Source organism: Pagrus major, chromosome 20, assembly GCF_040436345.1.
Source record: "Pagrus major chromosome 20, Pma_NU_1.0".
In the NCBI taxonomy this organism is placed as follows: Eukaryota; Metazoa; Chordata; class Actinopteri; order Spariformes; family Sparidae; genus Pagrus; species Pagrus major.
Window position 1 is genome coordinate 2,198,443 of NC_133234.1, and position 26,134 is coordinate 2,224,576.

General features: G+C 38.8%; 3 protein-coding genes across 3 annotated transcripts; 2 read left to right on the forward strand and 1 right to left on the reverse strand.

Annotated features, from left to right (window-relative positions):
• The first annotated feature begins 1,422 nt into the window (after positions 1-1,422).
• LOC141015067 (uncharacterized) lies at positions 1,423-7,577 on the forward strand. The gene is made up of 5 exons (XM_073488970.1): positions 1,423-1,652; positions 3,052-3,158; positions 5,299-5,394; positions 5,497-5,658; positions 6,970-7,577. Exons 1-5 carry the CDS (start codon positions 1,616-1,618, stop codon positions 7,183-7,185), a joined length of 618 nt encoding a protein of 205 aa, XP_073345071.1. The 5' UTR covers positions 1,423-1,615; the 3' UTR covers positions 7,186-7,577.
• A 3,655-nt stretch (positions 7,578-11,232) lies between these two features.
• mrpl27 (mitochondrial ribosomal protein L27) lies at positions 11,233-13,036 on the reverse strand. The gene is given in 4 exon segments (XM_073488962.1): positions 11,233-11,806; positions 11,899-11,966; positions 12,242-12,370; positions 12,955-13,036. Coding segments are annotated over 4 exon segments (486 nt in total). The 3' UTR covers positions 11,233-11,599.
• A 266-nt stretch (positions 13,037-13,302) lies between these two features.
• eme1 (essential meiotic structure-specific endonuclease 1) lies at positions 13,303-22,434 on the forward strand. Its single transcript, XM_073488963.1, has 9 exons — positions 13,303-13,368; positions 13,987-14,733; positions 14,920-15,047; positions 15,284-15,373; positions 18,703-18,824; positions 19,618-19,756; positions 21,175-21,290; positions 21,373-21,562; positions 22,142-22,434. The coding sequence occupies exons 2-9, from the start codon at positions 14,013-14,015 to the stop codon at positions 22,316-22,318; spliced, it is 1,683 nt and encodes a 560-aa protein (XP_073345064.1). The 5' UTR covers positions 13,303-13,368; positions 13,987-14,012; the 3' UTR covers positions 22,319-22,434.
• Positions 22,435-26,134: the final 3,700 nt, after the last annotated feature.

A 26,134-nucleotide genomic window follows, 5' to 3' on the forward strand; every position in this document is an offset into this window, starting at 1 on the left:
GTTTTGGGGTAGAAATGTTAATGAGCAGAGACAGATCTTCATTGGCCATTTTTTTTCTGCCTAAACAAACTAAATAAAAATTTGTTTTCATAACTGAATAAACTGAATAAACAAACTGACCTTAAAGGACAACACAATTTATACTGTTTTACTTCACTTCACTGTTCACTTATATGTGGCGGACCCTGCCACCTTTCTAGCTTCAAACAGTGTTCTGGGACCTTATTTTCCAGTAGCTTGTTTATTCACTTATGGAAAAAATACATATTTCTGTATTATTACCTCATTAAAGGTGGTATTTGTAGGAAAGGTTGATTTTCCCAGCTCGTCCAAAAGGGACGCTTTGGGATGGTGGCCGACCTGTCCTACAATCCCAAAGCGTTGTTTTTTGACGAGTTGGGAAACCCAGAGCATTATTATGACACGTTTTGAATGAGACTCAAAAATCAACTTTTCTTAAAAAAACCCAACACCTTTAGCGCTGTAAATATTAAAATTCTGCGTTTGAATTTCTTCTCCAAAACTACACGGTGCCCCTTTAACATGCTAATGGGAGCATCACCACTTTATCTTAACAAGTGATCCATTTTACTTCACATATACAGTATTTCATATGCTCTGTGAAAGCAAACTAATAAAGGTCTAGTGTTTAAAAAAAGCCCACAGAAATTGCAACAAATTGAAAGTGAACATTGGAAATGTGTTTTTCTGATGTGTTGCTGATAAGGCACAAATTAAATATCATAAATATATAAATATCAAATAATAAATATTAATTTAAATCCAATTATGATGATATGTTTTATTTATTTATTTAATCCTCTGAGAACAGCTTGTTCATTCAGTTATCGGAAAAATAATATAGTATAATATAATATAATATAATATAATATTTCTGAGTTTGTATTATTACCTCATTAGTATTGTACTTATTAAAATTCTGAGTTTGAATTACTTCTCCAAAACTACACAGTGACACTTTAAGCAAGACCTGAATATTTCACCTCTGTCTATGGCTATGCTGTTGTACATATCATGTCTAAACATGACCTGGCATTGTCAACATTTGTTTTTTCTTTTTAATTATTTTTTTCTTTTCTTTTCTTTTCTTTTCTTTTCTTTTCTTTTCTTTTCTTTTCTTTTCTTTTCTTTCTTTTCCAGTGAACTTCTTCAAACAGGTTCATAGCAGCCAAATAATGAGCAGAAAAAGACACAAGACATGAAAAAACCCACTGTCATATTCACAGTATGATAGTAATATGTTATTGTATCTAGCAGTGATTTTGATAACTTGATGGACTGTATTGGGTCAAATTTGCTTGTGCCTCCATGAACTTCCACTAGAGTTTGCACAAGAGTCAGTGTTTTCCTTCTTTTTACCAGAATGAGAACAAAAGTGTTGGAGGTGAGTTATTTCTGTGGGAGACTCCACCACTCTCCTGACATGGTGTTAATATTTAGCCGCTGGTTAATCCTGGGGGATCAGGTGTCTGTACTTTGTTGAGCAGTTTTCGAAAAAGCCAAAAGACTCCGCTGTTAACCTCCAGCTGGGACGCGAAGGAGTGATTTGTTTGAAAGCTGTTGAGTAGGCAAACTGTCAAGAGGGACTACAGGGATGTCTCCAGAGCTGCTGACTGTCATCGTGGCTTCAGGTGAGTGTAGCACTTTTTATTTCACTTCACTGTCAGAATCCAGCTTTCATATTAAACTGGTTGAACAAAAATAAAATATGGTTATCAAATAAGAGGAAAACCTAATCTTCTGCTTATTTGACCAATGCATTAAATCAGGAGAGGAGATGTGTCTGCATGAACAGTATGATAATGGTTTAAGCAGTCCAGTTTGAGGGTAATGTGTTGGTCGAATATTAAATGTAGTTGTTTTTAATGAGTCCTCATGAGTAAAGTCTTTTGGAAGGCCGACTAGATCAGTTGTGTAGGTAAAGACTGACGTCCTCAAACAAGACAAAAATAACAGGCAATAATTCTGCAATTATGTTTAATTTTCACAAATTCTTTAAAATCTGAATCATAAATGTACTTTGCAATCAGGTTTTGCTGAAGGAAACTAGTTCACAATAGTCAAAGGTTGAATCAGCTTTAACATCAAACCTTTCAGTATGTGTCACAACTGTCAACAGAATAACATAGAATTATATATATATGTATATATATATATATATATATATATATATATATATATATATATATATATATGTATATATATATATATATATATATATATATATATATATATATATATATATATATATATATATGTATGTACAAGAAAACTATACAGCTTATATTATATAAAATAAATCAGGTCACTGATTCTGTGGCCATTGATATGCGGTGTTCCAGCATAGATACTGAAATTCATGAACTGAAGAATCCTCTTGGATGAGCGGAGAAGATCATAACAGATAATCGGATTCATGTTTTTAATTCATTTTACACATCAACATAAATCAGACTGCACAGAAATATGTACTGTAACTGTCGGGGATATTTAGGCCCAAACCATCTTTTTACATTTTTAATCACTGGGGAAAAAAAGCCACTTCAAAAATAACAAAAAAAAACCAAACAAGGTGTCTCTTGCTTGTAATAAGTAAAAAAAGTGTGTCGAAAAAGTGTCCTATATCTTTCTGAAATGCCTCTTTCTTGGTGGTTGTGTGCTATATTGAGTGTAATGAGATTCTTTGATAAATATACTTGGTGAGATCAAGATTTTTTGCAGTAATTAGAAAAAAATTATGTAATTTTGTTCTATAATAATAAATAGTTCTGTAGGATCTGATTGAATGACCAATTACTATTGTCAAAAAAACACCCTAAAACATTTACAAATGGCAGGCCTCACTGCATTTGCACAGGCATCACACAAACACTTTACTGGTATTTGGTGTCCAGAGAGTCAGAGATACACGGAGGGGGCGGCCTCCACTTCTTCTTCTACTGTCTTTGTGTACTCTAACATGTCCACATGTAGTCTGCTGTGTTCCCCTCTGCAGCAGTAACATTATGCTGTTTCTCTTCTCCACCTCAGTGTCCTGTATAGCGTTTTGTTTAGTGATCTTGATGATGGTGGTGGTCTTCTACAGAAAGGATCCTCTCTGCTGCAGATTCAGACCCTACACGACAGAAAACTACACAGTAAGTACAACTTTCTTCTACAGTAACCACAGAAAGGCGCCAGACTTCAGTCACATCAACTCTGACCCCCTCATAATGTGTATGTCGCATTTTACTGTGCTAGATGTAAAAAGCTGAGCTAATTTTAACTAGGCTACTTAACTGGGTTGTTCAGTATTTTATAAGATCATCATATGTTTGATTGTTGATATCCTATGAGAATCACAAATCTCATGAAAAGTCAACTTTTCATGAGCTCAGAAAAACAGAATAACTTAACCCTTTGTGACGATGCATTTTCCAGCTAATCCAAGATCATTTTTATAGAGCTGATTAGATAAAGAAGACATAGAATTTTCTCAGTCTATAAAGGAACACTTTCAGAATCATCCAAATTCTAAATCTCCAAATTTGGAGATACATGAATTTAACTGAACAGGAAGAGAAAAAATAACTTAATCAGAAAAGTAACGAGTAACTTAAGTTTTCAAATGAATGCAGTGTAGTAAAAAACAAAACAAGAAAAACATTTCTGAGATGTAGTGGAGTAGAAGTATAAAGTTGCATAAAATGAAAATACTCAAGTACAAATACTTTGAATTTACAGTACAGTAAATGTGCTTGGTTAAATACTACCACTACCAAATAGTATGCATAAAAATACAACTTTATTTATTAATCAGACCATTCAACCACAAATGTATTTTAAATATATGTATATATATATGTGTGTGTATATATATATATATATATACATATATATAATATTATAAAAATGAAATAATGGCCATTTTCAATAACTAAGAGAAAAATAAGGAATCTAGGTGGTTGTATTTCATTAATGTCATACTGCACCCTGCCATCCTAACAACAACGACAAATCATGTTTTGTGTCTTACCTGAAGTATCTCATGCAGATTGTCTTGTTTCATTTGACTAGATTTGCCTCCAATCCAATTAAATGGAAGTTAATGGAAACCTGTTAACTCACACCATTTAAAAAGTACACTAAAATAAAATCAACATCTCATCCAGAAACAGTGTTAGCATTACATCATCTACTGAAAGCAAAGAAATAGTCCCTGAAAATTAGAGACAGGCCACTATCAAAGTTCTGGGGTGGATGCAGAGCAAATTAATTCACATCTGTTAGCTGGACTGGATATGATTAGAGCTGAAGTAAGTGAGAAAAATCGTTTTTGTATTTAGCCATAATCTGGTCATGAAAGGCCAGAAAATTGTTTAGCTGAGGTGATAATTCAGATAATTCATCATTCCAGATTCAAAAAACAACAACGATGTGTGCTATTTCACGTTTGCTGGGTGATGTAACACCAATGCTCTTTCCTCCTGTTGCAGCCACAACAAAACACAAAGTTGGCTTTGTTACTGGCGACATTTTAAAAAGGACACCATACCCGAGAACAAGTTTGAAAAAAGAAATTATTTTTATTCACAAATGATACTGAAATTAACCAAAACTATAAGTCTAGAAGCCAAATTGAACTCCCTCAACTAAAAAAGACAACGTAACTGAACAACAAACAGAGCTGCGTAAAGAGGATTACCAGACCTCCACTCAAAAAGAAAACAAAACACCAGCTGAGGAAGAAGACAAACACTCAGTCGGGACTGCTCGGTCTGTGGAAGAGAGAGCTCCTTTCTCCAACCTCCCATAAATATGTGGCAGGGCTAACTGCCTGGTGAGGAGCACCTGAGAGGAGGGAAGGAGAACAGAGGAGGGGGAAACACAGAATGGAGAGAGGGAGCCCGTAACACCCCCTCAAGAAAAAGAGCTTTATAATGTTAACAGAGGTGATCTAACATCCTAAATAAATAAATAAATAAATGGCTGGATAAATAAATAAATATGAGAAAAATGAAAATGCAGAAAACATTGTGGATATACGTAGATATGGGGACAATGCAAGGGGGAAATAATACAGACATAAATACAAAATAAATCCGTAAATAAATAGATGAATAACTTGAAATGTTCCCTCTGTGTGAATTGTAATGCCGTTGTTGCTGTAGATGATGAAATAGAACAAAGCAGTATAGGCTATTTTACTACCAGGAGTAAGATTGTTTAGAGCAATTTAAAATAAATTCTTAACATTGTAAAGTCATAACTAATCCCTGATGATCTCTGTGTCACCAGGATGATTCTCCACATTACCACAGCAGGCACTCTCTGATCGGCATCTCCCATAATGAGCGCCGTGCTGCCATGAACCAGGGAGCTGTTGGCCCACAGGTAGAAAATGGACCTGACAGCAGCTGTTGCAACATTTGAAAATACAACTGCAGCTGCCAGAACTTTCATATCACATTTCTGTTGTGTGTGCATGTAATCTAGCTTCCTGGGAGGCTGTTTATAATAGGGAAGCCAAATAACTACCACCTGAATGATGCTCTGCCCAGGCTGCCTTCCTATGAGAGCGTCCGTAAGAAAGACCGGCAGAGACAGATCCACACTATGATCTCACAGCGGTTCGGCCTCAATGGCTGCAACGATGAGGTGAGCAGACAGGACGCTTCACCATTCAGGTTTTCCCAGGTAGCTTCACAAGCAAAATGTGGAAAACTCCTATAGTACTTCATTTTGACAGGAAAAAGGTTTAAAGGAATAGTTCACCATCTTGGAAAATACGCTTATTTATTTCAAAGAGTAAGATGAATCAATACCACCATCATCCCTGTGGGATATTAGTCTGACTCTTGCTCTGACTGAGCGTTGCTATAAGCCTGCCATTGGCCAACTATTTCAGTCCGCATTGTCCGCCCTTCCGTTATCTGCTTTTCAAAGTCCCTGTCTATATGGGAAACAACAGCAACAACCTCTGCAGCCTACAGTACATGTTTTAAATGGCAAGACAACATTTTGCAGGGGCACCACCACTACAGAAGGGTCTGTGTATGTAGACTAGTGGGATATGGAAATGGAGCCAGGGGGTGATTCGCCTAGCTTAGCAAAAGACTGCAAACAGGAAGAAACAGCCGGATTAGCTCTCCTCAGAGTTCAAGAATATGCCAGGCAGCACCTCTAAAGCTAGCTAATTAACATATCGAATCTCATTTATTTGATATGTATGAACAGAAATGTAAAAGTGACAACCGGTAACTGTAGATCCCTGAACAGAAAAGATGGTACCAAACATGGCAACCTTACTGTGGAGACAAGATGTTTTACCTGTGCTTGGCAGCTGTAGTATACCAGTGCATAGGCCTAGTTTAAGGAGGCTGTCTCATGTAACTCCCCCAACACCATGATGTCATTGTTACATTGAGGGTAGCTGTTTCCCTCTGCTTTCAGTCTTTATGCTAAGCAATCACACCCAATCTCAAGCTCTGTAGCTAAACCAGAGCTTTTTCACTACAATCAAAGAAAATGTGAATTATTTCTGTAAACTGACTCACGTCAGCCTGTACAGCGTCAGTTTTATCCATGTTTGTTGGCATTTTTTGTACGCTCTTTTCAAGAATGTAGCAAGCTAGCTATGCATGAAGTCCAAATTCTTAATCACACCTACACAGCTTTGATTGGTTTATTGTTCCTCCAAATAGTAGAAACATCCATCAATGAGCATAACACCAGATGTATTTGATTTGCTGAACAACTAGGCTATGAGACGTTGTCGTAATTCATACGAAGGCTAACATTTCCCACAATGCCCTGAGCTAAGACAAACCCTCTCAAGCCTCAATAGTTATTGCACAACTGTTTTCACAGGCTGAATAGTGCTCACCATGACGAGCAAACCGATCTTTATGTATAAATCTAAATCTTTGATTTGTCATGTGTGATTTCCTTTGTCACATTTCACTCCAGCCTCCACCAACGTATGAAGAAACACTTCGCCAGTCCATGGAAATTTCACCCGTACATGTGCACTCTCTGGATGTTCACCTGTCAGTCCACACCCAGGACAACTCCTCACACCTCAGTGAAGAAGACACACACAACCCCAATCAACCCCCCACAGCACTCCAGGGGCCGTCTTCCTCCCACTGCCCGGCACAGAGCTCCGGGTTCCTGTCTATCTGATGGTCCAAGCCACAGCATAAGAAAGAGGGCTACTGTTGTATGAGCCAAGAGGCCGATGTCATCAGGGACAAGAAAAGAGGGCAGGGAATGCTGTGAGGCAGAGCTATTGATACACCAAGGTGATTCTGCTCAGAGGTATTCACAGGATAATGACTCTGACTTTAGCTGTCCACATATACAGTATGAGAATGACATACACTATCTCTGCATTGTTTATGCAATTACTGGCATGTTTCAGATGTGTTTTTTAAGAATGACGTATTGAAGGATGGATTTAAAGGAATGACGAACATGATTCTGATACTGATGAGGATATTTTTGTACTGAAGCCTTTTATTCACTGTCTTTGAATCGAACAGATGTTATACCAATTAAATCCTGAATGTTCAGCATTTCCACCAGACTTTTGTTCTTATAAGAGTCTAGTTACCTCTGAAATAACACTCAGACCATCAAAGGATGGAAAAGTTCTCCACAGACAGCCAGAATAATCGCGTTCAAGTGGGATCAATAATTCACCACAATAACGTGAATGTAATAAAAATGTGTTTTTTAATGTAGCTATAGAGAGTACCTCTATAGGGAAACTGAAATTTACTCAACAGTTTTGTGGGGTTTAGTCAGAGACACCATTCTAGCATGTGTAAGCATGCTAACATTTGGTGCAATAGCTGTTGAGACAATTCACTCTAAATGAGCCATAAATATCTGCTTTGAGCCAATCTACTGATTACATGTTGAAATATTTGGCTAGATAAATGAAAACATTGACCTGCTGGTTCTGTCACCATATACTGTAAGTCAGGGAATCAACCAGGTCATTGGGATTCACCCTCTGGGGACCATGAATATCTGTACACGTGTTCATGCTTATGAATCCAGTAGAAGTTGAGATGTTTGGCTAGAAAGGTGAAAACTAGGAGATAAGTCAGGGAATCAACAAATCATTGGTAAATCCTCTGGGCAACCATGAAAATCTGTTCCAAATTTCAGTGGAACAAAATATTTTAAAGCAAACTGTCTTTCACACTGACTCTCTACAAACATTGCAGACAATAAACCTAAAAACACAGTCTGGATTAGGTCAACTACAAAGCTCTTTTGTAAGTCCAGGCATTGCTTAAACAGTAACTCTGTCCGGCCCGTGCTCATCATTCATGACGGCTACTTTGAATGTGAGAGGTAAAGTACGACAGCACTGGGTTACTCTTTAACCCAGATCAAACACTAACCACAGGAAACACAAACCCTCCACATGCAGGAGGCACCTGGGAGAGTGAGGCTGCACACTCCAAATGATACTTCTTTGTTGTGCATCTATTTGAGGGTGGCCTGCACTGATACTGGCCTGGACTGACAACCAAGAATGCGGATCTTTAATGATGCCAGTGGCTATTCAGTAACTCCATGACTCATTTGTTCTTTTTAAAGGTGAACTACAGGTACAGAGAAGCAAATAAAAAATGAAAAGAATCGATTTGCATACAGTTTTCTTTTTCACAGAAATATACCTTGGTTTATTCTTGGTACATTATCCAGTCAGGCAATGGAGTGCACATTGACCCACAAACAGGGATTTACCCTCAGCCAGCTAAGTATTAACACACCATGTCTGCAAACTCCTCACATCAATCATTCGTTCTGCTTCATGACAGCGTTCCAACTCCCATGCAGTGTACCAGGCGTTACCCACACTCCCTCAGCATACCACAAGTCTCGGAAATTCAGCTGTTCCTGTTTATCTCCTGATTCCTGTTAAAAGCTTTTTTCAAAGAAATTCTGACAAAATGTCTTGCTGATAAGCTCGTGCCATTCACAACACATTTTATACAGGGATTGGTTTATACATGGCCTGATTAAGGAAGACTAGTGATTTACCCAGAGTGACTGAGTAATCATAGACCATACGTTTTTTTTAAAATTATTTCTATTTTGGGGGAAATATATTCTACCAATGAATGGACCTGCAATATCAATGTGCAATTTGGACTTCAACACTGGCACATACTAGGACAAAATCAAAGTCAGGAGCTCACACATTAATGTTACACTGATTGTACGACATCTTGTGGTCTGTTTGGGTATTGCACTTTTCTAACGACAATTAAAATACTTTTTTTTCCACACAACACTTGTAAATTAGTATCAACTCTTAATCACTTTTCAGAGCAACTAAATGTGTGTGATCAATTAATAAGTAATAAGTAATAATAAGTAATAAAGTGAAAGCTTGACCTTGATAAGTCATCATATTTAAACACTCAAATCTGCTTAAAAGGGATTGCTGGGATATAGTTGTCAGCTACACATCAACAACTGCACCATCACCTGCCAGCTCACTGCATTAAAGCTGACCGTCCCCTCTGTCCATGTGCATGCAGTGAAGACTTTACTGCTGGTGTTGGCAGGACAGTGATGTATTCAGCATTGACTCCATAAAACCAAACCGAGGAGCACATAATGTAGCAGTGATTCTGTGACATCTTGTGGTCAGTTACTGGTATTGCATTTCTCCAACCATAGATTTTTTTTTCCAGTAAAGCACCTTTAGAACTTTAACTACAATAAATAATGTGGCTTCTTTAGCAACAGTTGCAGTTATTGTTAAAAGACACATCCTCAGTGGATGTGAGACTTTAAAACTATAATCCACCCTTTGTGTGTTGTTGACAATAGTGGTCCTACAGATCCCACTGCTTTGTGTCAAAATATTGCAAACTCTTCGTGTATCTTGGCTAAAATTTATTTTTCTTTTATGACCTTATTAAAGGCACAGTTCACTCAAAGAAGAAAATTCTGTCATCATCTCCTCCCTCCATGCTGATGGAAAGTCAGGTGAAGTTTCATAGTCCACAAAACATTTCTGGAGCTTCACAGCAGAACAGCCTTGAAGTATTCTCCTCAACAACTGAAGTAGCTGGGGACAAACAAACATAAAATGGCTCCGTACAGCTTTTCATGTGTAATCTAAGTCTCTGGAAGCCCTAAGCTCCCAAATTGATTTTAAAACTCGTTATTTACACCATTTTCAGAGTCACAATCATCACTGCAGCTGCAGTAAAAAGTGTGTAAGGGTGTACATAACATCTTTTCAAATCAAGTTGGGATCTAGGGGCTTGATTTATGCTGGATGAGCTGTATGGAGGCATTTAATTTTTTTTTTTCTGTCGTTTTCTTACATTCTCATTTTTTTAATGTTAATTTTCGAGTGAACTTTTGGTAACCCATGCCAACGCAACAAACTAGGGTACAGATTTGATGAACAAAATACATGACCATAAATCCTTAAGGAAGTATTTCATGCTTTAACATTATATGGTCTATGAGAGGACATAAATATTCCTTGTTTGCCAAAAAGTCATTGACAGATAAAGAAATGTACTGAATGTTAGCCTACATAGCACAGTTGTTGTTTGAGTGGATGGGGTCTTTCTAGCCAGCCGTCAGAGATCACATGTTATGGATATGGTTTAATCAGATTTGATTGACAGTGGTGTCACATAAGCAAACAACCCAAAAGTTGTGAAAAGTAAAATAAGAAGACTAGGTAGTAGAAAAATAAGAAGTGTTTTCAGAATCGACATTCCAAGCTCAAACCAAAAACTGCCATCAGATTCTAATTCATAGGCTGTTCAGTTCTGATTGGTATGAGGGACCAACATGCCATCACCGTTTCCTGAACAGAGAGCTTCAAACAGTGTCAAAAGCACTGAGACACCAACAGAAACATCTCATGTGAAATGACTGTTTTGTTCTGGTAGGATCCCATTGTTTACAAGAGAACAGTTTTCTGGCTCTTTAAAGCAACACAATGTAACTTCCTGTAAAAAGACATGCGATTGTTGAGTCTCATCCCTAGATCGTCACATACTGACACTTTGGGTTGGTGTCCGACCTGAGCTGCAAACCCAAAGCGCTGGTATTTGACGCTCTGGGGATGAGACTCAATAAACTATCTTTCACCAGGAAGTTACATGTTGTTGCTCTAAGCAGTTACCACTATAACACAATAAAACCCTTAACACAAAACCCAAGTTAACAAATGAAAAGATTTTCACATACAAACCTTTAATACAGTAAATAAAGAAAATATTCAGTATTATGACAGTGACATCTCTGGTACATCCTGGGTGAACATAAAGTATCTCAATGTACTATAAGTGTGCTGATTGAGTCCAGCCCATGGTTACACACCTCTAATCTGTTCATGTGTGACAGAGTTGAACTTCTGTTTATTAAGTCCAACAGAGAGTGTCACATAATGATGGAGCTCAGAGACAGGAAGCTGAGCAAGATGGTCTGCTGTTCACGTTGATCTCTGGTAATCAGCTGAGGTGTCAGTCAAAACAAATCCTTCTTGGTCAACGCAACAATACCTGGGGAATAATGACCTCCCAGTCCAGTCCAGTTAGCTTCAGACCATGTCCACCAGTTTAAACTTGCCCTCCTGTTTGATTGGCAGGATGTTGATGAAGGTCTTGTAGAGCACAACTCCTTTAGGCAGCTTGGTGATGACCTTGGTGGCCTCGAGGCTGCGTGGTGCTGGGATGTAGACCTCCTTGGTGAACCTGACGTATCCGTCCTCCAGAGCAAAGAGCGTATTGTTGGTTCCCATCCCCACCTGCAGGAGAGGGAAGGAAGCGTGCACATTGAGAACGTGGACATTTTAACTACATCAAATCAATGTTTTTGGACAGAGTAAGTGTAACTTACATGAGCTCCTGGGTGATACCTCATCTGCCTCTGGGTTGCAAGGATGTTACCCGCATGGACAAAGTTACCTGGTGAGCAAAAGAATATTTTTTAAATAACTTTCAAATAATATATATTCACACAGCAGGGCACCATAACAATGTGTGTTCAAGGTAATGAAGGAACATTTCAGCCAGTGCAACAACTTGGCTTACTAACGTGTTTTTAACACATACACACACAGACACAGACACAGACACACACACAATCAAAATTCTTGATAGTAGTCATTGTTGGTTTGGGTCTTTTTATGGGATGTGGCTGAATTTGAGCTTGTGGATGAAGAGCCACAGTACTAACATACCATCCTGTTTCTTGAAGCCGTATCTCCTGCCAGGGCTCTTTCCTCCGAGGTTCTTACTGCTCCCACCAGCCTTCTTAGATGCAAACCGCACAGAGTCTAGAAGAGAGGACTGGCCAGGCACCAACAGACCTGAGACCAGCGGCACAGAGAAATGTGAAGTCACACAGACGTCCCTTTTCAGCCCTGATATTTCTCAGTCACTCATATGCACTGTAGCTAATGCCTGATAAGTATTTAAAGTGAATTCACAGTAAAACACATTGTAACACCTTTTACGAATTACTGAAACTGTCATAGAGACCATATACTTTTCACAACAAAATCCACAGTGGAGGGCAGCAGACATTTTACTGGCAAGATGAAGTACCACAGTAAGTTGCTGTGTCCAAAATTTTGCTATCATACATCATAAATTCACCCCGTACATGAGAAGTCGTTGCTGGCAATCATGGCATTGTTACAAAAAGATAATACGTGAGGCACAAAATGAGTTTTGTCATGTTTACACTGTCATGTGTTGTCTATGACATTTGGTGCACATTTACACACTGGCACGGTAGCGTCGCTAGTTAGGTTAGCATGTAAAACAGCAATTGTTTAAAACGGATGTGAACAGAAAGCAAGGAGCTGCTGGGAATTAATACACCATTTTTTCAAGAGCTATTTGTAAATGTATTATGAATGTATAAAATACAAATGTATATATCTGATACCTGCTCTGGACTTGAGCATCAAGGACGCCAGCGCTGCCATCTTGAAAAATGTCGGTGCGTCACTTACGTATGTGCGTCACATCCGGATATTTTTGCTGCATTCAGGTTCCCCAAGACAGACGCCGGACCGTCACGACACACTGGAAATACTGTTCATCATTAGCTCCCAAATTGTAACTAAATGTTATCAAAAGTAACAGCAACATGATTGACAAAAGACAACAAACAATATTTTTTTTATAACTGGGGATTTGTAAGCGTTCCGGGATGAAAGATAAAAGATTGTCACCTACGCCATGTTTATGAGTTATGGAACTGTAGGAACGTCCCGATTACCATGAACGCAACATTTCTTTGCAACCCGCGGAAACCAAATGAGCTCTGCTGCGACAGAAAGACAGAAGTTAACGTGGTGTGAGTTTATCTAAATAACGTTGCATACTAACAAACAAGAGGTAGCAGCTAATGCAAGTAGCAATCATTTAGCCAAATATCGTACTTCTTAATGAACTCGTGTCTGTATGCAAGATTTCGTAGAAAAGGAATATGCAAAGCCGTGTTTAAAGTCATTCAACCAAACGTTCGCTTTCGTCTCTCTGTATGGTAATAGTGAGTGTTCGTGTTTCTCACCTGTCCCTTTTAAGGAAATAATACTGTGCCAAACTCAATTTAAAAGTTACTCATTTGTTTCTTATCGCTGTGTTCTAGTAATATATCTAATTCACTAAGCAGCAATCAATAATGTGTAACAAGCGGCCTGTGCCAAGTATAAAGAACACAATTTCATTGGGATAAGTTCTACTTAGCGGGCTATATGTACACCAGGTTTAGTAAACTACTTATACTTTGTGTGTGCTCTAGGTTATGACCTAACAGATAATACAATCACATGCTCACGCACTAAGAAAAGTACATTTGATAGGTTTCTGAGTTAAGCTTGGTGGGTTACCAGAGGAAAATGCACTTGGGGGAGAAGAATAGTCTGTTCGATGGCGATCCTGTACTAATTCTGGATTCATGTCTCATATACAGTAACTTTTGCTCTGACGTGAAAGAACATGGGCAGCTACAGTGACTCCACCAGTGACCTCGACGAAGAGTTGCCTGTGTTTGACTTCCTCCAGCCAGGTCGACACCTCAGCCAGGCCTCTCAGAACATAGGTGGCTCTAATGCAGAAGAGGCAGCCATTCTCTCCTCAGCAAAGGGCAGTGCAGGTGCAAGTATAGGAAGAGCTGATGTAATGATGATTAGCAGCGATTCTGATGACGATGCACCTTATGTCCCTCTGGCACAGAGACTCAAACAGAGACAAGACAATGTGATTAGGACCTCCTCCACCGTCACTAATGGGAAAGATGCTGAGCAGTATTCGCCATCCAATCTGGCCGGCTCACGTCTCTCTTGCCAGAATGGCTTTTCAGAGTCAGCGCGTCCACTCAGCCTCCATCAGATGAGAACAGTGAACTCAGATGGCTCAGAGGATTCGGCGGCAGCTCTCCCTCAGCGATGGCTGCCTCCAAAGCCTCTCTCCAACACAGGAAGTACTGACACGTCTCCTGCCAAAAGGAAACCTGCCAAGCGGACGACGGAGGAGATCCAGTCCTCCAGGGAGGAGGCTCTGAGGAGGAGAGAGGCCAGGGAGAGACAGCAGAGGGGCAAGGGGGTGCTCAGGCAGGAACAAGAGAGACAGAAGGCAGAGAGGAAAGCTTTGGCAGAGGCTGCCAAGGCTCTGAGGCCAGAGGAATGTATAAAGCACATGGTGGTGGCTGTGGACCCAGGTAAAGACGAAACACCCTTGGCACTTTGCACAAGTGGTTAAATATCACTTTAAAGTCAGTCACAACTGTAAATTTGTTGTAGATTTTTATATTGCAAGTAAATCCCAGGTGCTTATTGTTTTGTGAGTCAAAGCCATTATTGAGGCTGTCTCATTTCTTCATTGTGGTAACTGTGTGTGTCTGCAGCTCTGTTACAGCTGGAGGGAGGTGGGACTCTGCTGGCGTCGGTGCAGGCTCTGGGTTGTAGCTGCGCCATAGAGAAACAACCCCTCCCACGCAGTGTGAGCTGGATGAGGAGGACTCCCTGTGCACAGGTGATAACAGACTCTTACATTATTTTCCCATTGCTGTGTTCTAGTCAAGGTGAAGCATGAATATATACTTGTCAAATGTCTTGTGACACATTGCTGTAATTGCTTTCAACAAATAAGACAATGGTTTAGAATGAGGAGCAGTTACGAGTGCTCATTTAATAATAACGCCACTAAATGAAGTCCTTCATAATGAGTGATGTGGTACTGATTTCCTGTCTGTTCCCTGTGTGTCTCAGCCAGATGATGCAGTGTGTCTACCAGAGGCCCATGTTGTGATGCAGATGACAGTGGATGACATCATCACTCTGATCCACAGCTACATTCAGGTTAGAGCTGCATTGATTAATCAATCAGTTGTCAGCTATTTAATTAATCTGCAAGTATTTTGATAATCAAGTCATTGGTTTGAATTTTTTAAGGAATAAAAGTCAAACTTCTATGATTCCAGCTTCCTAAAGGACAAGATCACCCTAAAATAAATATTCAGTCATTATTGGTGGCGCAGTCTGAAGTGTGTGCATGAGCTCATCTGTGCATCGAGGGTGTAAATAACATCTTTTCAAATTAATTTGGGACCTCAGGACAGACTTGGATTACGCCGGACGAGCTGTATGGAGCCATTTTATGTTTTTTTTGGTTGTGTTTTCTGATTAAAAACAAGTCCCCAGCTATTTCAGTTGTTTAGGAGAATGCTGCAACTCTGTCTTGCCATGAAGCTCCAGAAATGTTTTGTGGACATAAAACTTTACCTGACTTTCCATCAACATGGGGGGAGGAGATAATGACTGAATTTTCATTTTTGGGTGAACTTGTCCTTTTAAATGTGAATATTTCCTGGTGTCTTTCCTCCTGTATGACAGTAAACTGAATATGTTTGGTGTCTGAACAAAACAAGACATGGGGACGTCATCTTGGACTTTGGGAAACACTGATCGACATTTTTCACCGCTTTCTGACATTTTATAGAAAAAACAACTAATTGAATAAATGAGAAAATAATTAACAGATTCACCAACAACAAACATATTTGTTAGTGGGGCAGTTTTTCTTGCTGCTTGTCACAGTTAAACTACACTATCAACAGAGTGACTGACCTTGCTGCTCTAAAATGACATCAAACTTTCATGAAGCTGATGGGAAAATGGGGTCAGTGTAAAAAGGAACAGTAACAGGATGGAGTTAGAGCAGAACAGATGGAGGAATTTTAGATGAATCACAACAGAAAATGACATCTAATAGAGCAATAGACTAATAAGTAGAAGTATAGTAATTAAAGGATATGTACAACATTAAATATGAGTGTACACATAAGAAGAAACAATTCAGTTGACATTAACGACCACACAGCTTAGCAGACCGTATTTGTTTCCAGTGTGAAGCACCATTGTTCCATCAACAATAACACAAATTAGTAATGATAAATAGCTAACAAACAAAGGCTATAATAGCCATCATATATCATCTTCAAACAACAGCATATTACAGTTCCCTCAGATGGCAGAAGGGGTTTAGAACCCATATTGCAGTGGGAATAAAGCTGCTTTTTAAAATACTTAGTGGTCTTGGTGGGCAGTGATTTATAGCCTCTCCTAGATGGTAACAACTACTACAGGCAGAGTAGAGGGTGAGTGGGATCTGAGATCATTTTCCTCATCCTTCACAGGCCATGAATGCAAATACAAAGGAATACTGTTTGCGACGAGCTTGATTTTTGTGTAATATAAAAATATATCAAAGTTATTAAAGGAATAATGTTGTAATTGTGTTTCGCAATTCACGAAAAGCCCAAAACCAACAGTACTTTCTGACTTCACCACTCCGTCTGTCACAAATCTATACTGATCAGCCACAACATTAAAACCACTGACAAGTGATGTAATATTGAGTCCTGGCATTCATGTGGAGGCCACTTGACACACACCACCCATCCAAACAGCGTTGTGGGTGCACCCCTCCATGGCAAAGGCACTCGCCGTTAACAGTGCCCCCCCCCCCCCCCAAGTAGAACAATGACACACCACAAAAACTGCTCAGGAACAGCTCGAGGAACACAATACAGAGCCCAAGGCTTTGAGCGGGCCTCAAAACTCCCCAGATCCCAGTCCAATCGAGCATCTGTGGGACGTGCTGGAACGAGTCCGACACATGGAGGCTCCACCTCCCAATGTTCAGGACCCAAAGGATCCACTACAAACGTACTGGTGCCAGACACCGCAGGATGCCCCGGTGGTCTTATGACCATGCCTTGACAGGTCAGAGCTGTTTTGGCTGCACAAGTGGAACCTACATAATATGACGTGGGTGGTTTTAATGTTGTGGTCGATCGGTGTATGGTTTAGATTTTTTATTTTATGATAAATACTAATTTCCTAAAACAGCTGGTCAATGTACACCACTCAAACCGGAGGAAATCCTCTCTATGCTGGGGACTATTTTCAGCAGTAGGTTAATACATATTTGGTGCCTTCATGAGTATTTGAGACAGCAAGATGGTGTGCATGGGATTGTGTCAAAATGAATGTGTGTGTCCATGGTAATGAAGGTAAGTCGGTGCAAAGTGTGGCTCATTGACATGTTTAATACTTTTTGAACAACAGTGGAGCTCTATGGCACGCTGTGGTACACACACAGTGCTTGTGTAACAACATTCATTGTTGGCTTTGGTCTTTTCATGAGATTTATTGGCAAAAAGACAAACAGAATATATTCAGCAGGGGTAATAAAAAATACATTCTTTTAAGTGTCATCATTATTTTTTTTATGATTCCCGAATGGATTTTATATAACTAGCGAGTTATCTGTTGGCTGTATGCTACCATTAACAAATACCATTAAAGGATCACTCTGTAGTTTTGGGGAATACATTTTAATCAGAGGAGAGAGATCTTCATCGGCTGATTTTTTTCTGCCTAAACAAACTAAATAATCAAACTCTCTTTGTGTTCATGACTGAATAAACTGAAGAAACAAACTGACCTTAAAGGACAACACAATTTATACTGTTTTACTCTGTTTATATGTGACATATTTGTCAGTTTGTATTATTACCACATTAATGTTAAATATTAAAATTCTGAGTGTGAATTTCTCCAAAACTACACAGTGGCCCTTTAACATGCTAATGGAAGCATTTCACTGCTTTAATTTTTATCCTAACAAGTGATCCATTTTACTTCACATATACAGTATTTCATATGCTCTGTGAAAACAAACAAATAATAGTCTAGTGTTAAAAAAAGAAAACAAAAGTTGGAAGTGACTATTTGAAATGTGTTCTTCTGCTGTGTTGCTGATAAGGCAGAAATGTAATATTGCAAATATATAAAGATTATATAATAAATCTTAACTTAAATCCTATTATGTTGATATGATTATATGTTGTATTTATTCATTTAATTCTGCTGTCTCCATGCAAACTATTAGAAAATAAACAGAATAAGTTATTAACATTTTAGTTGTTTATGTAAAGAGTTTTGTTCGATGTAGTGCAATAAAGTGAAAATCGGTTTACTGGATTGAACATCAGTTTTAATATTTAAAATGTGCCATATTATATTGTATTATTGATTTCAGCCACATTACCCAGTCTTATCTGTTGATAGCTGTCTTACTGATCTATACAGCTCCTCTTACACTGATATACTCTCTAATTCAGGAGGAGAGGCATGGCAGGTCCGAGTCGGGTCCCACTCTGACGTCCTGGGTGCAGGAGCAGCAGAGGCGGAACCCCGGCAAGACTCTCAGCATGGTGGTCATCGACCTGGAGAAATACTTCAGGTAGGAAGGACAGCATCTACCAGAATCTGAATTTGGAGCTGGTGGGCTTTTGAATTCAAGAATACTTAATTCCATAAAGGATCCATTATAGACTTGTTCCATTGTTTTGTCAGTCTCAAAACTCTGAGATATCCAGTTTACACTGATGGGAAATAGACAAAAGTAACATTGGAACATTACATTGGAGAACCAGGAAGCTGAGAGTTTTAAATCAAAATAGATGTCGAAACATTTTCTGTTGATCAAGAATCAACCAGTAGTTCCAACAACAATCTATGCAGTCATATTGGAGGTGGTAGTAGTCTAGAGACTGCTGGTTTGATTCTCTGTTCCAGCTTGGGCAACAGAATCAACATAGGGGAGGAGGAAAGAGAGGACACAGGAAAAAGCTAGTGTTGAGGAGCCCTTGAGCAAGACTCTCAATCACTCAGCTCCTGTGGTTCAGTGTTTCAGTGTCTGACAGCAGAGGACTGATTGATTGGGTGGAGAAGGCAGAGGAAACAAGTGGCTCCCAGTGTGTACATGTACAACAGTGTGAAGTATAGCACTCAGCGACATGTTGGAAAACAACAAGGAATGGCACTCAGATACAGCATTAGCTAACACATCTGCTGCTGCCTTAGCATGTTGAAACATGTCACCTATCACTGTCAGCAGCACTGTCAGCAGAGTCTGGCCGCTGGAAACACTGTGAGAAAGGTGTGTGAAGAGAAGAAATGGAGTAAAGAGAGCTGTCACACTTTGAGACCAGAGGATGTCCAGAGTAAAAAGAGATGTCACTTTTTACCCTCAGATCCCAGAAGTCCCAAAGCCAGAAGAGGTTTCGCGAGGCGGTCGCGGGTGAGGAGCATGGGGGAGGAAAAGCGAAGAAGCGGAGGAAGAATGGTGGAGCTGATGTGTTACCGGAAGTGTCACGAGTTGATGTAGAGGAGGTACATTTATTGCATTTTTCATAATTTAGAGAAGAAGAGTAAAAATGAGAAATTCCACACTTGCTATTTGTTTAAATATGTACTTATTTTTTCTACCTTAAAATTAATTTACCCTTTAATAATGATGTAATTTATAATCAATGGAAAATTTTAATACATTATGGTATTTTTAATGGATTTTCTGAATAATTTAATGGCTTTGTAAAGGGTAAAAATTCCTTAAAACTGACCCCTAAAAAGACAGACATCCCTTCATTTATTCCTTACATGCACAGTATGTAATTTCTAATTCCCAGGGTCTCTTAATCAAAACAAAAGACATACGTAGTGTGGGATCATGGAAGTTGTTGTCCTCATTGTTCAATAATCACCATTGCTGATGAAGTAAGTATCTACATGACTGGGTTTTATTCATGTTACGTTTAGTCCAGTCACCGACTTCACTCTCTAATGCTCTCCCGGACGTTTGTGTTGAACCCCTGAACTTGCACTTAATTTGAAAACTAACGTCCTTTTTTTAAGGCAGACATTTCCATGCTTTGGAGAGATTTGTACCTCTTAAATCTAGAATACAGATGTGGATTTTTTCAGCCAATAGTGATAACAAATAATGTTATCAATAACCGATGCAACAAGATAACCGATAATTTAACATTTTTGTATTTAAAAAGAAGTTGCAAACCTTTACTGTAGTTTATGTACACCAGAGGGTAAGTCAGGCTGATATGTAGTGAGGAAAAATGGTCTTGATTTTTCGAATAGTGAGCTCTGAGAATTTAGGGATGTTTTTTACGATTTGGTTAATTTAACAGGGTATTTGCCCCTTAAACAAACCCCTAACCAGCGCAGAAAATCAATTAAAAACCCTTTATGTTACAATTTATTAATTTTACACTAATAATTACACTTAATGAACTGGTGAACTCCAGAATTCATATGTAATTGATGGTTGTATAAATTAAGAGGTACCTGTAGTGTTACCTGCATGTTTAAAGGAATCTTTACACAGAAAACCCATTAGTTATTAAATAAATGTATTAAATACTAAATAAGAATACTGTGCTATTATAGTGTATATGAACATATATCAAACCCCCATCACAACTCCTTAAATATTTAGTGGGTTCAGTTAAATATTTAAAATGAATGTGTAAATTAAGAAGAAATTAATGTACCCTTTACAATCTTCTCAATTTCTTCATGAATGACTACTAAAAATAAGTTTTAAAAATGTTTTTAATTGTTTGCCTTGTTAATTGAATGTACAGATAGAAGGGTCTCTGTTTAACATACTGAATATCTTGATTTATATTCTGGGGTTTAGTGTGTTTTCAGGGGTAAATGAGGCGTTGAGGGTATTTTAAGGGATTATTGTTTGATAGTGATTCACATCATTCTGTCCTCTAACATCCCATCAGGCATTGGTGCATCTGCAGCTTCACACTGGTGTCTCAGTCCGCTTCTTGTCAACCTGGAAGGACTTCTCAGATCACATCACCATGACAACCAAAGCAGTTGCAGAAGCCCCTTTCAAGTGAGCGAGCTCTTTACCACCTCGTCTGGCTCGTTTTCTGTCAGATCAGACAATCGTTACCCATGCTCCTCTGTGTTTTCAGGCGAGAGAGGGAGAACACGGGCTTCTCTTTCTACCTGGAGAGTGAGTGGGCAGGGGGGCAGCGGGTGGATAAAGCTGGGAAGGGGCTGCTGCAGGTGTGGAAGAGACAGATCCAACAGCTGAACAGAGTCAGTCCAGACATGGCCTCAGCCATACTGGCAGCGTACCCCTCCCCACAGCTGCTCAACAAGGTACACTCATTATAGCAGCCCAGTTCTGCTATCTTTGCCCCTGAAACTTTTCTTGTAACAACAGCGGATTACTTTTATCTGGTGAATAAATATATATATATGTAAACAGATGTTAGCTGCAGCCAGATGCAGTGGCCATGTGTATGTGTCCAGACCGCTCTCCTTTTCTTCTTATGTCTTTAAAGTCGGTGTAGCTTGTTAAATTTATCGCTCAAACATGCTGAACTGTTCTATCTTTGACCTCCCTCTAATGTGTTATTTATACTTTTTGCATTTTCTGCTTTTTCTGTTGATTATATGTTCTTTATATACTGCTTTTTTTTAAGAACAGCATTGTACAGCTTCTAGACAAGTGTAGAGTCCCTCTTATTATAAATGCATCTTATAAATGACACATTATTGCCTGGTACTCTTTTGAATCAGGGTGTCAATTAGGGGGAGCCCACTAGGGAATTTATTGTACAGGGGTTTAACTATCAAGGCAACAGAGCGAGGTCAAAATATTTTCAGTCTTATTCAAAATAATCTGCAAACACATTAGAATAGTATAACTTTTCTTATTTCCTTGTCTTTCCACAGGCTTACAATCTGTGCAAGACCGACTACGAGAAAATCTCCCTGCTGTCTGACCTTCTGATCCGCAGAGGAGAAGGTGTCACCTCCACAACTCGACGGGTTGGTCCGGAGCTTTCCAAACGCCTCTTCCTCATGATGAACTCCTGTGACCCTGAGCAAACTCTAGACTCCACCGTCTGACCTATGAAAGATGCTTCCAGCATCTTTGGACTGGTCACAACAATCACATTTGATACAAAGTAGTTGGAATTCTGCTTTTTATGTGATGTATATATTAAAGTTTTATGAAAATATTATTTTTGAGAAGGCTATCAATGAGAAAAATATAATAAAATATGAAATATCATATACAATCATTAAAAGGAAATTCTCATTTTGCAACATGGGTTTTATGAAATTGTGGTCATTTTGGCTATGGTTCATGCTAACTCTATGCTCGCATCAAGAAAGCACATTTTACTTAAAATATTTCGAGCGCCTGTCTCACCAAAAGTAAGCAAAGAAAGGAGCCCTATGGATTAGCATTTGTGGCTAATTAGCTTAAGAAGCTAACCGAAGCTAACTGAGCTCACAATGAAGTAGTAGCAAATAAGAGGTTCATTTGTGTTATGTCTTATAAGGAGATTTAGGAAAAGAGTGGTAAACATGGCCGCGCTTGAGTAATAAACAAAGAAATTAGCCCCCTGAATTAGCACTGTAGCGAAGCTACAAGGGCAACACTCTGGCCAACTAGCTAACCTAGCTGCCCATTCATCTGCACAATAACAAACAAATATTACTTATTGTTTCATATAAAGTGTGATTTGAAATATTTTATATACGATGTAATTTTATGGGAAAAGCCTTGACAGGCTAATGCTGCTAGCAGAGAAATTGGTGGCGATTTAATTATTTTTTCAATTTAATTATGAGTATCCACAAGTTTCCTGGGGAACTGTTTATCGGTGATACCTTCAGTGCTAGGCAGAACTAGCGCAAGTAACAAAGTATCATAATAACTGATGCACTGGTGGCACTGTCAAGGTCTTAGAAGCGTTAGCTAAGTGGGCTAGGCAACAGTAATAGCCTTAGATATATTGGCTTGATAAAGTTGCTAACCTAGATCTCCATGGATGAATGATACACCGTACCAATCACTCTAAGAACGGATTGGTGTCCTGTTACCAGGGTTGTAATTCTGGTTCAGTGACTACGGATGAAAGTCACCGCCATAATTTGTGCAAGGTTTAAAAATACTGGATTTTCTCCTTAAAGATATGATATGTAACAGTTCCACATTAAAATGTCTAAAAACAACTAGGCATTTGTTAAATATTTTGTTGAGTTGTGTACTTATAGTATACCAAATGTTTTCGGAGAAATCTTTAATTTCATTCAAACAGATGATAATGGGGAAGGAAGGAGGCGAACTTAACTAAATGTAACATGAATACAACTTTAAAACATTACCACGTCCCTGAACGTTTTTGCCTGAGTCGTATCAGATAGATTATTAGTAGCAATGGTGGTTGTTTAACAATGAAGAAAACAACTCCCATGATCCCACACTACTTTGGCCTCATCAAACCATCTCTTTTCTTTTCATTGTTTTGATTTGGAGACCCCTAGTGGCCGAAGTAATGTACTGTATGTAGTTTCAAAGCAAGCTGGGATTGATGTTCTTGGTATAGCCTATTTAATCGTGATACATGTATGTTTATTTTTAATTTTGAATTGAGAAAATTTTGAATTTAAATTGTGATTTTTCCTTTTGAATTGTCAGTGCTTCAAACCAGTGAGTTCATACTAGTAAAGAGGCTCCCTTCTGTGTGGAACAGTATCTCTGTGGCTCACCTTTAATCTGGTTTAATTAAGCATTATGTGTAGTGTAACACCTCACCCATCATGTATTTGAACTGCTGTCCAATTGAATTACATGCGGCCAGCCTCTGAGCTTTCTGTGTCATTGGCTGCTCCCGTGTCTTCATTGCCTGTGTGCGTCGAGCCTTGTTTCTCCCGGCCCTGTTTGTGTGTTTTCATGGAGTGCAGTGGTAAAATGCTGCCACAAATCTGCTCCACTTTGCTTTGCAATGCCCACGGCTCATTTCCACCGCATTAGCAAAAATGGAACCTGACCAAGAAGTGATGAGTGTCTGGAACAGAGGAAAAGAGGGCGAAAGAGACGGATGGGTAACGAGCTGTTAAATGGGCTTAAGAGATGAGCAACATGTCTCACCCCAGGTCCTGCATACAGAGGCAGACACTGAGAGGTACAACAGTGCATGGTGACAGAAGAGGTTCACAGAGAGGAAAGGACTGAATTAAGCCTTGAAATGAACAGAACACAGGTCTCATACTGAATAATACAGTGTAGAGTGATGACTTCTAGTTTTAAAGCCTTTTCTTATTACAGACTCACATGGACTCACACTTCCATCCCATAATGAACCCTGTTTGGTAAAGGTTCTTCACTGATCCCTTTAAGGCAGACTTTCTTTTACACATATCATGGTAATAGTGTTTGAAGCACACCTAAGACCATGCTAGTGTACACTTCATTTCAACATGAAATAAAGAGGAATCAATACCTATGTTGCAGTTGGGCTTAATGGGGTTGGTTTAACAATTTACAATAAGCCATTTTTTATTAATTTTTATTCCGGGAGCATTTTTTAAAAGCCAAGGTACAGAGTGAGTCACACAAGGTAAAATATATATATATATATGTATATATATATATATATATATATATATATATATATATATATATATATATATATATATATATATATATATATATACATATACACTCGAAGCCAAAAACCCACAGAGAATTATCACCTCACTGTACAGTTTCCCCACAGCTTTACAGCTATTTAGCTTCTTTCAGCTCATTGTTTTGGTTTTACAGCCCCCATTTTTATTCTGTGCTTCAGTCTGACGGCGCTTATAAACCCATACTCACTCGCTGCCCAGCATTAAATCGCAGACAGACAAAGTTCACAACAAGCGGATGAACATAGTGGAACATTTAGCAGTCAGGCATTTCCCTCAAGAACCCAAAACTTAGCTAAATGTAGAGTGAATAACATTCGTTAGCTCACCAAGAGCACAATGCTAAAGCTAAAGCGTTAGCCATATCAACTTTACGAGTTCGTGAAGTGTCCAATGTGTATGATTATTAGCATGTTGTGGAGTTCTGCTTACAGGGGACCAAAAAAGATGAATGCAGCTTTAAACTAGATCAGACTACAGTTGATACAGCAAATTTCTATAAAATGACATAAAATTAAAAGACAACACATTGAAAAAAAGAGACAGGAGCAAAAACAGAGTTTCAGACAGAGGGGGAATACAGAGCTGCACCACTGGACAGTATGAGAAAACTGATTTTCTGTTTCTTGTGTATTAAAGCATGTAAACCTTTTCTAGTAGTAACCCAAAATAACATTATGAACCTGAAAATGAGCATGTCTCCTTTAAATGAAGGATACAGTCTCAAAAGCCTCTGAACCCTCACTACAAATTGTGATATTCAGAGGCCCTTTAAGTCCCGTAAGGTAATATTTTCTGTCTTGTATACACAAGATCCAAAACTTGTACACACAATTTATCAATAATTTCTGCACACTAGTTATTATCTTTTGCAAACAAGACATTATCTTGTATGCACAAGATCCATAACTTGCCCTTTTGGGACTTTATGTCATGGTTTGGGTTTTTTGTTGGTTATTTCCTGTTTTATTTTGTAGTTTATATCCTCATGTGTCTTGTTTCACTTTCCACTTCCTCCCTTTGTCTGCTTTCCCGCCCTCTGTCTGTGTTCACCTGTGTGTCATTACTTAATCACCAGTGTGTATTTAGTTAGTTAGTGTTCTCCCCTCACTCTTTGCTGGTTCATGTGTTTTGCCCTTGTGTTCCTGCGTATACCTGCCCCATCGTCCTGTCATGTGTTTCCTGTTTTTGGGTCTTGATTCCTCGTGCTATTTCTGGTTTTATAATTTGTTTTGCTTTTGC

What these genes read in the sequence shown, in the direction of transcription:
- LOC141015067 (XM_073488970.1), top strand. Translation starts at nt 1,616, where the DNA reads ATGTCTCCAGAGCTGCTGACTGTCATCGTGGCTTCAG. An exon ending in ACACGACAGAAAACTACACA is followed by an intron (nt 3,159 to 5,298) that starts GTAAGTACAACT and finishes CTGTGTCACCAG; the next exon opens with GATGATTCTCCACATTACCA. An exon ending in AGGGAGCTGTTGGCCCACAG is followed by an intron (nt 5,395 to 5,496) that starts GTAGAAAATGGA and finishes CATGTAATCTAG; the next exon opens with CTTCCTGGGAGGCTGTTTAT.
- eme1 (XM_073488963.1), top strand. Translation starts at nt 14,013, where the DNA reads ATGGGCAGCTACAGTGACTCCACCAGTGACCTCGACGAAGAGTTGCCT. An exon ending in GGTGGTGGCTGTGGACCCAG is followed by an intron (nt 14,734 to 14,919) that starts GTAAAGACGAAA and finishes GTGTGTCTGCAG; the next exon opens with CTCTGTTACAGCTGGAGGGA. An exon ending in GACCTGGAGAAATACTTCAG is followed by an intron (nt 18,825 to 19,617) that starts GTAGGAAGGACA and finishes TTTTACCCTCAG; the next exon opens with ATCCCAGAAGTCCCAAAGCC.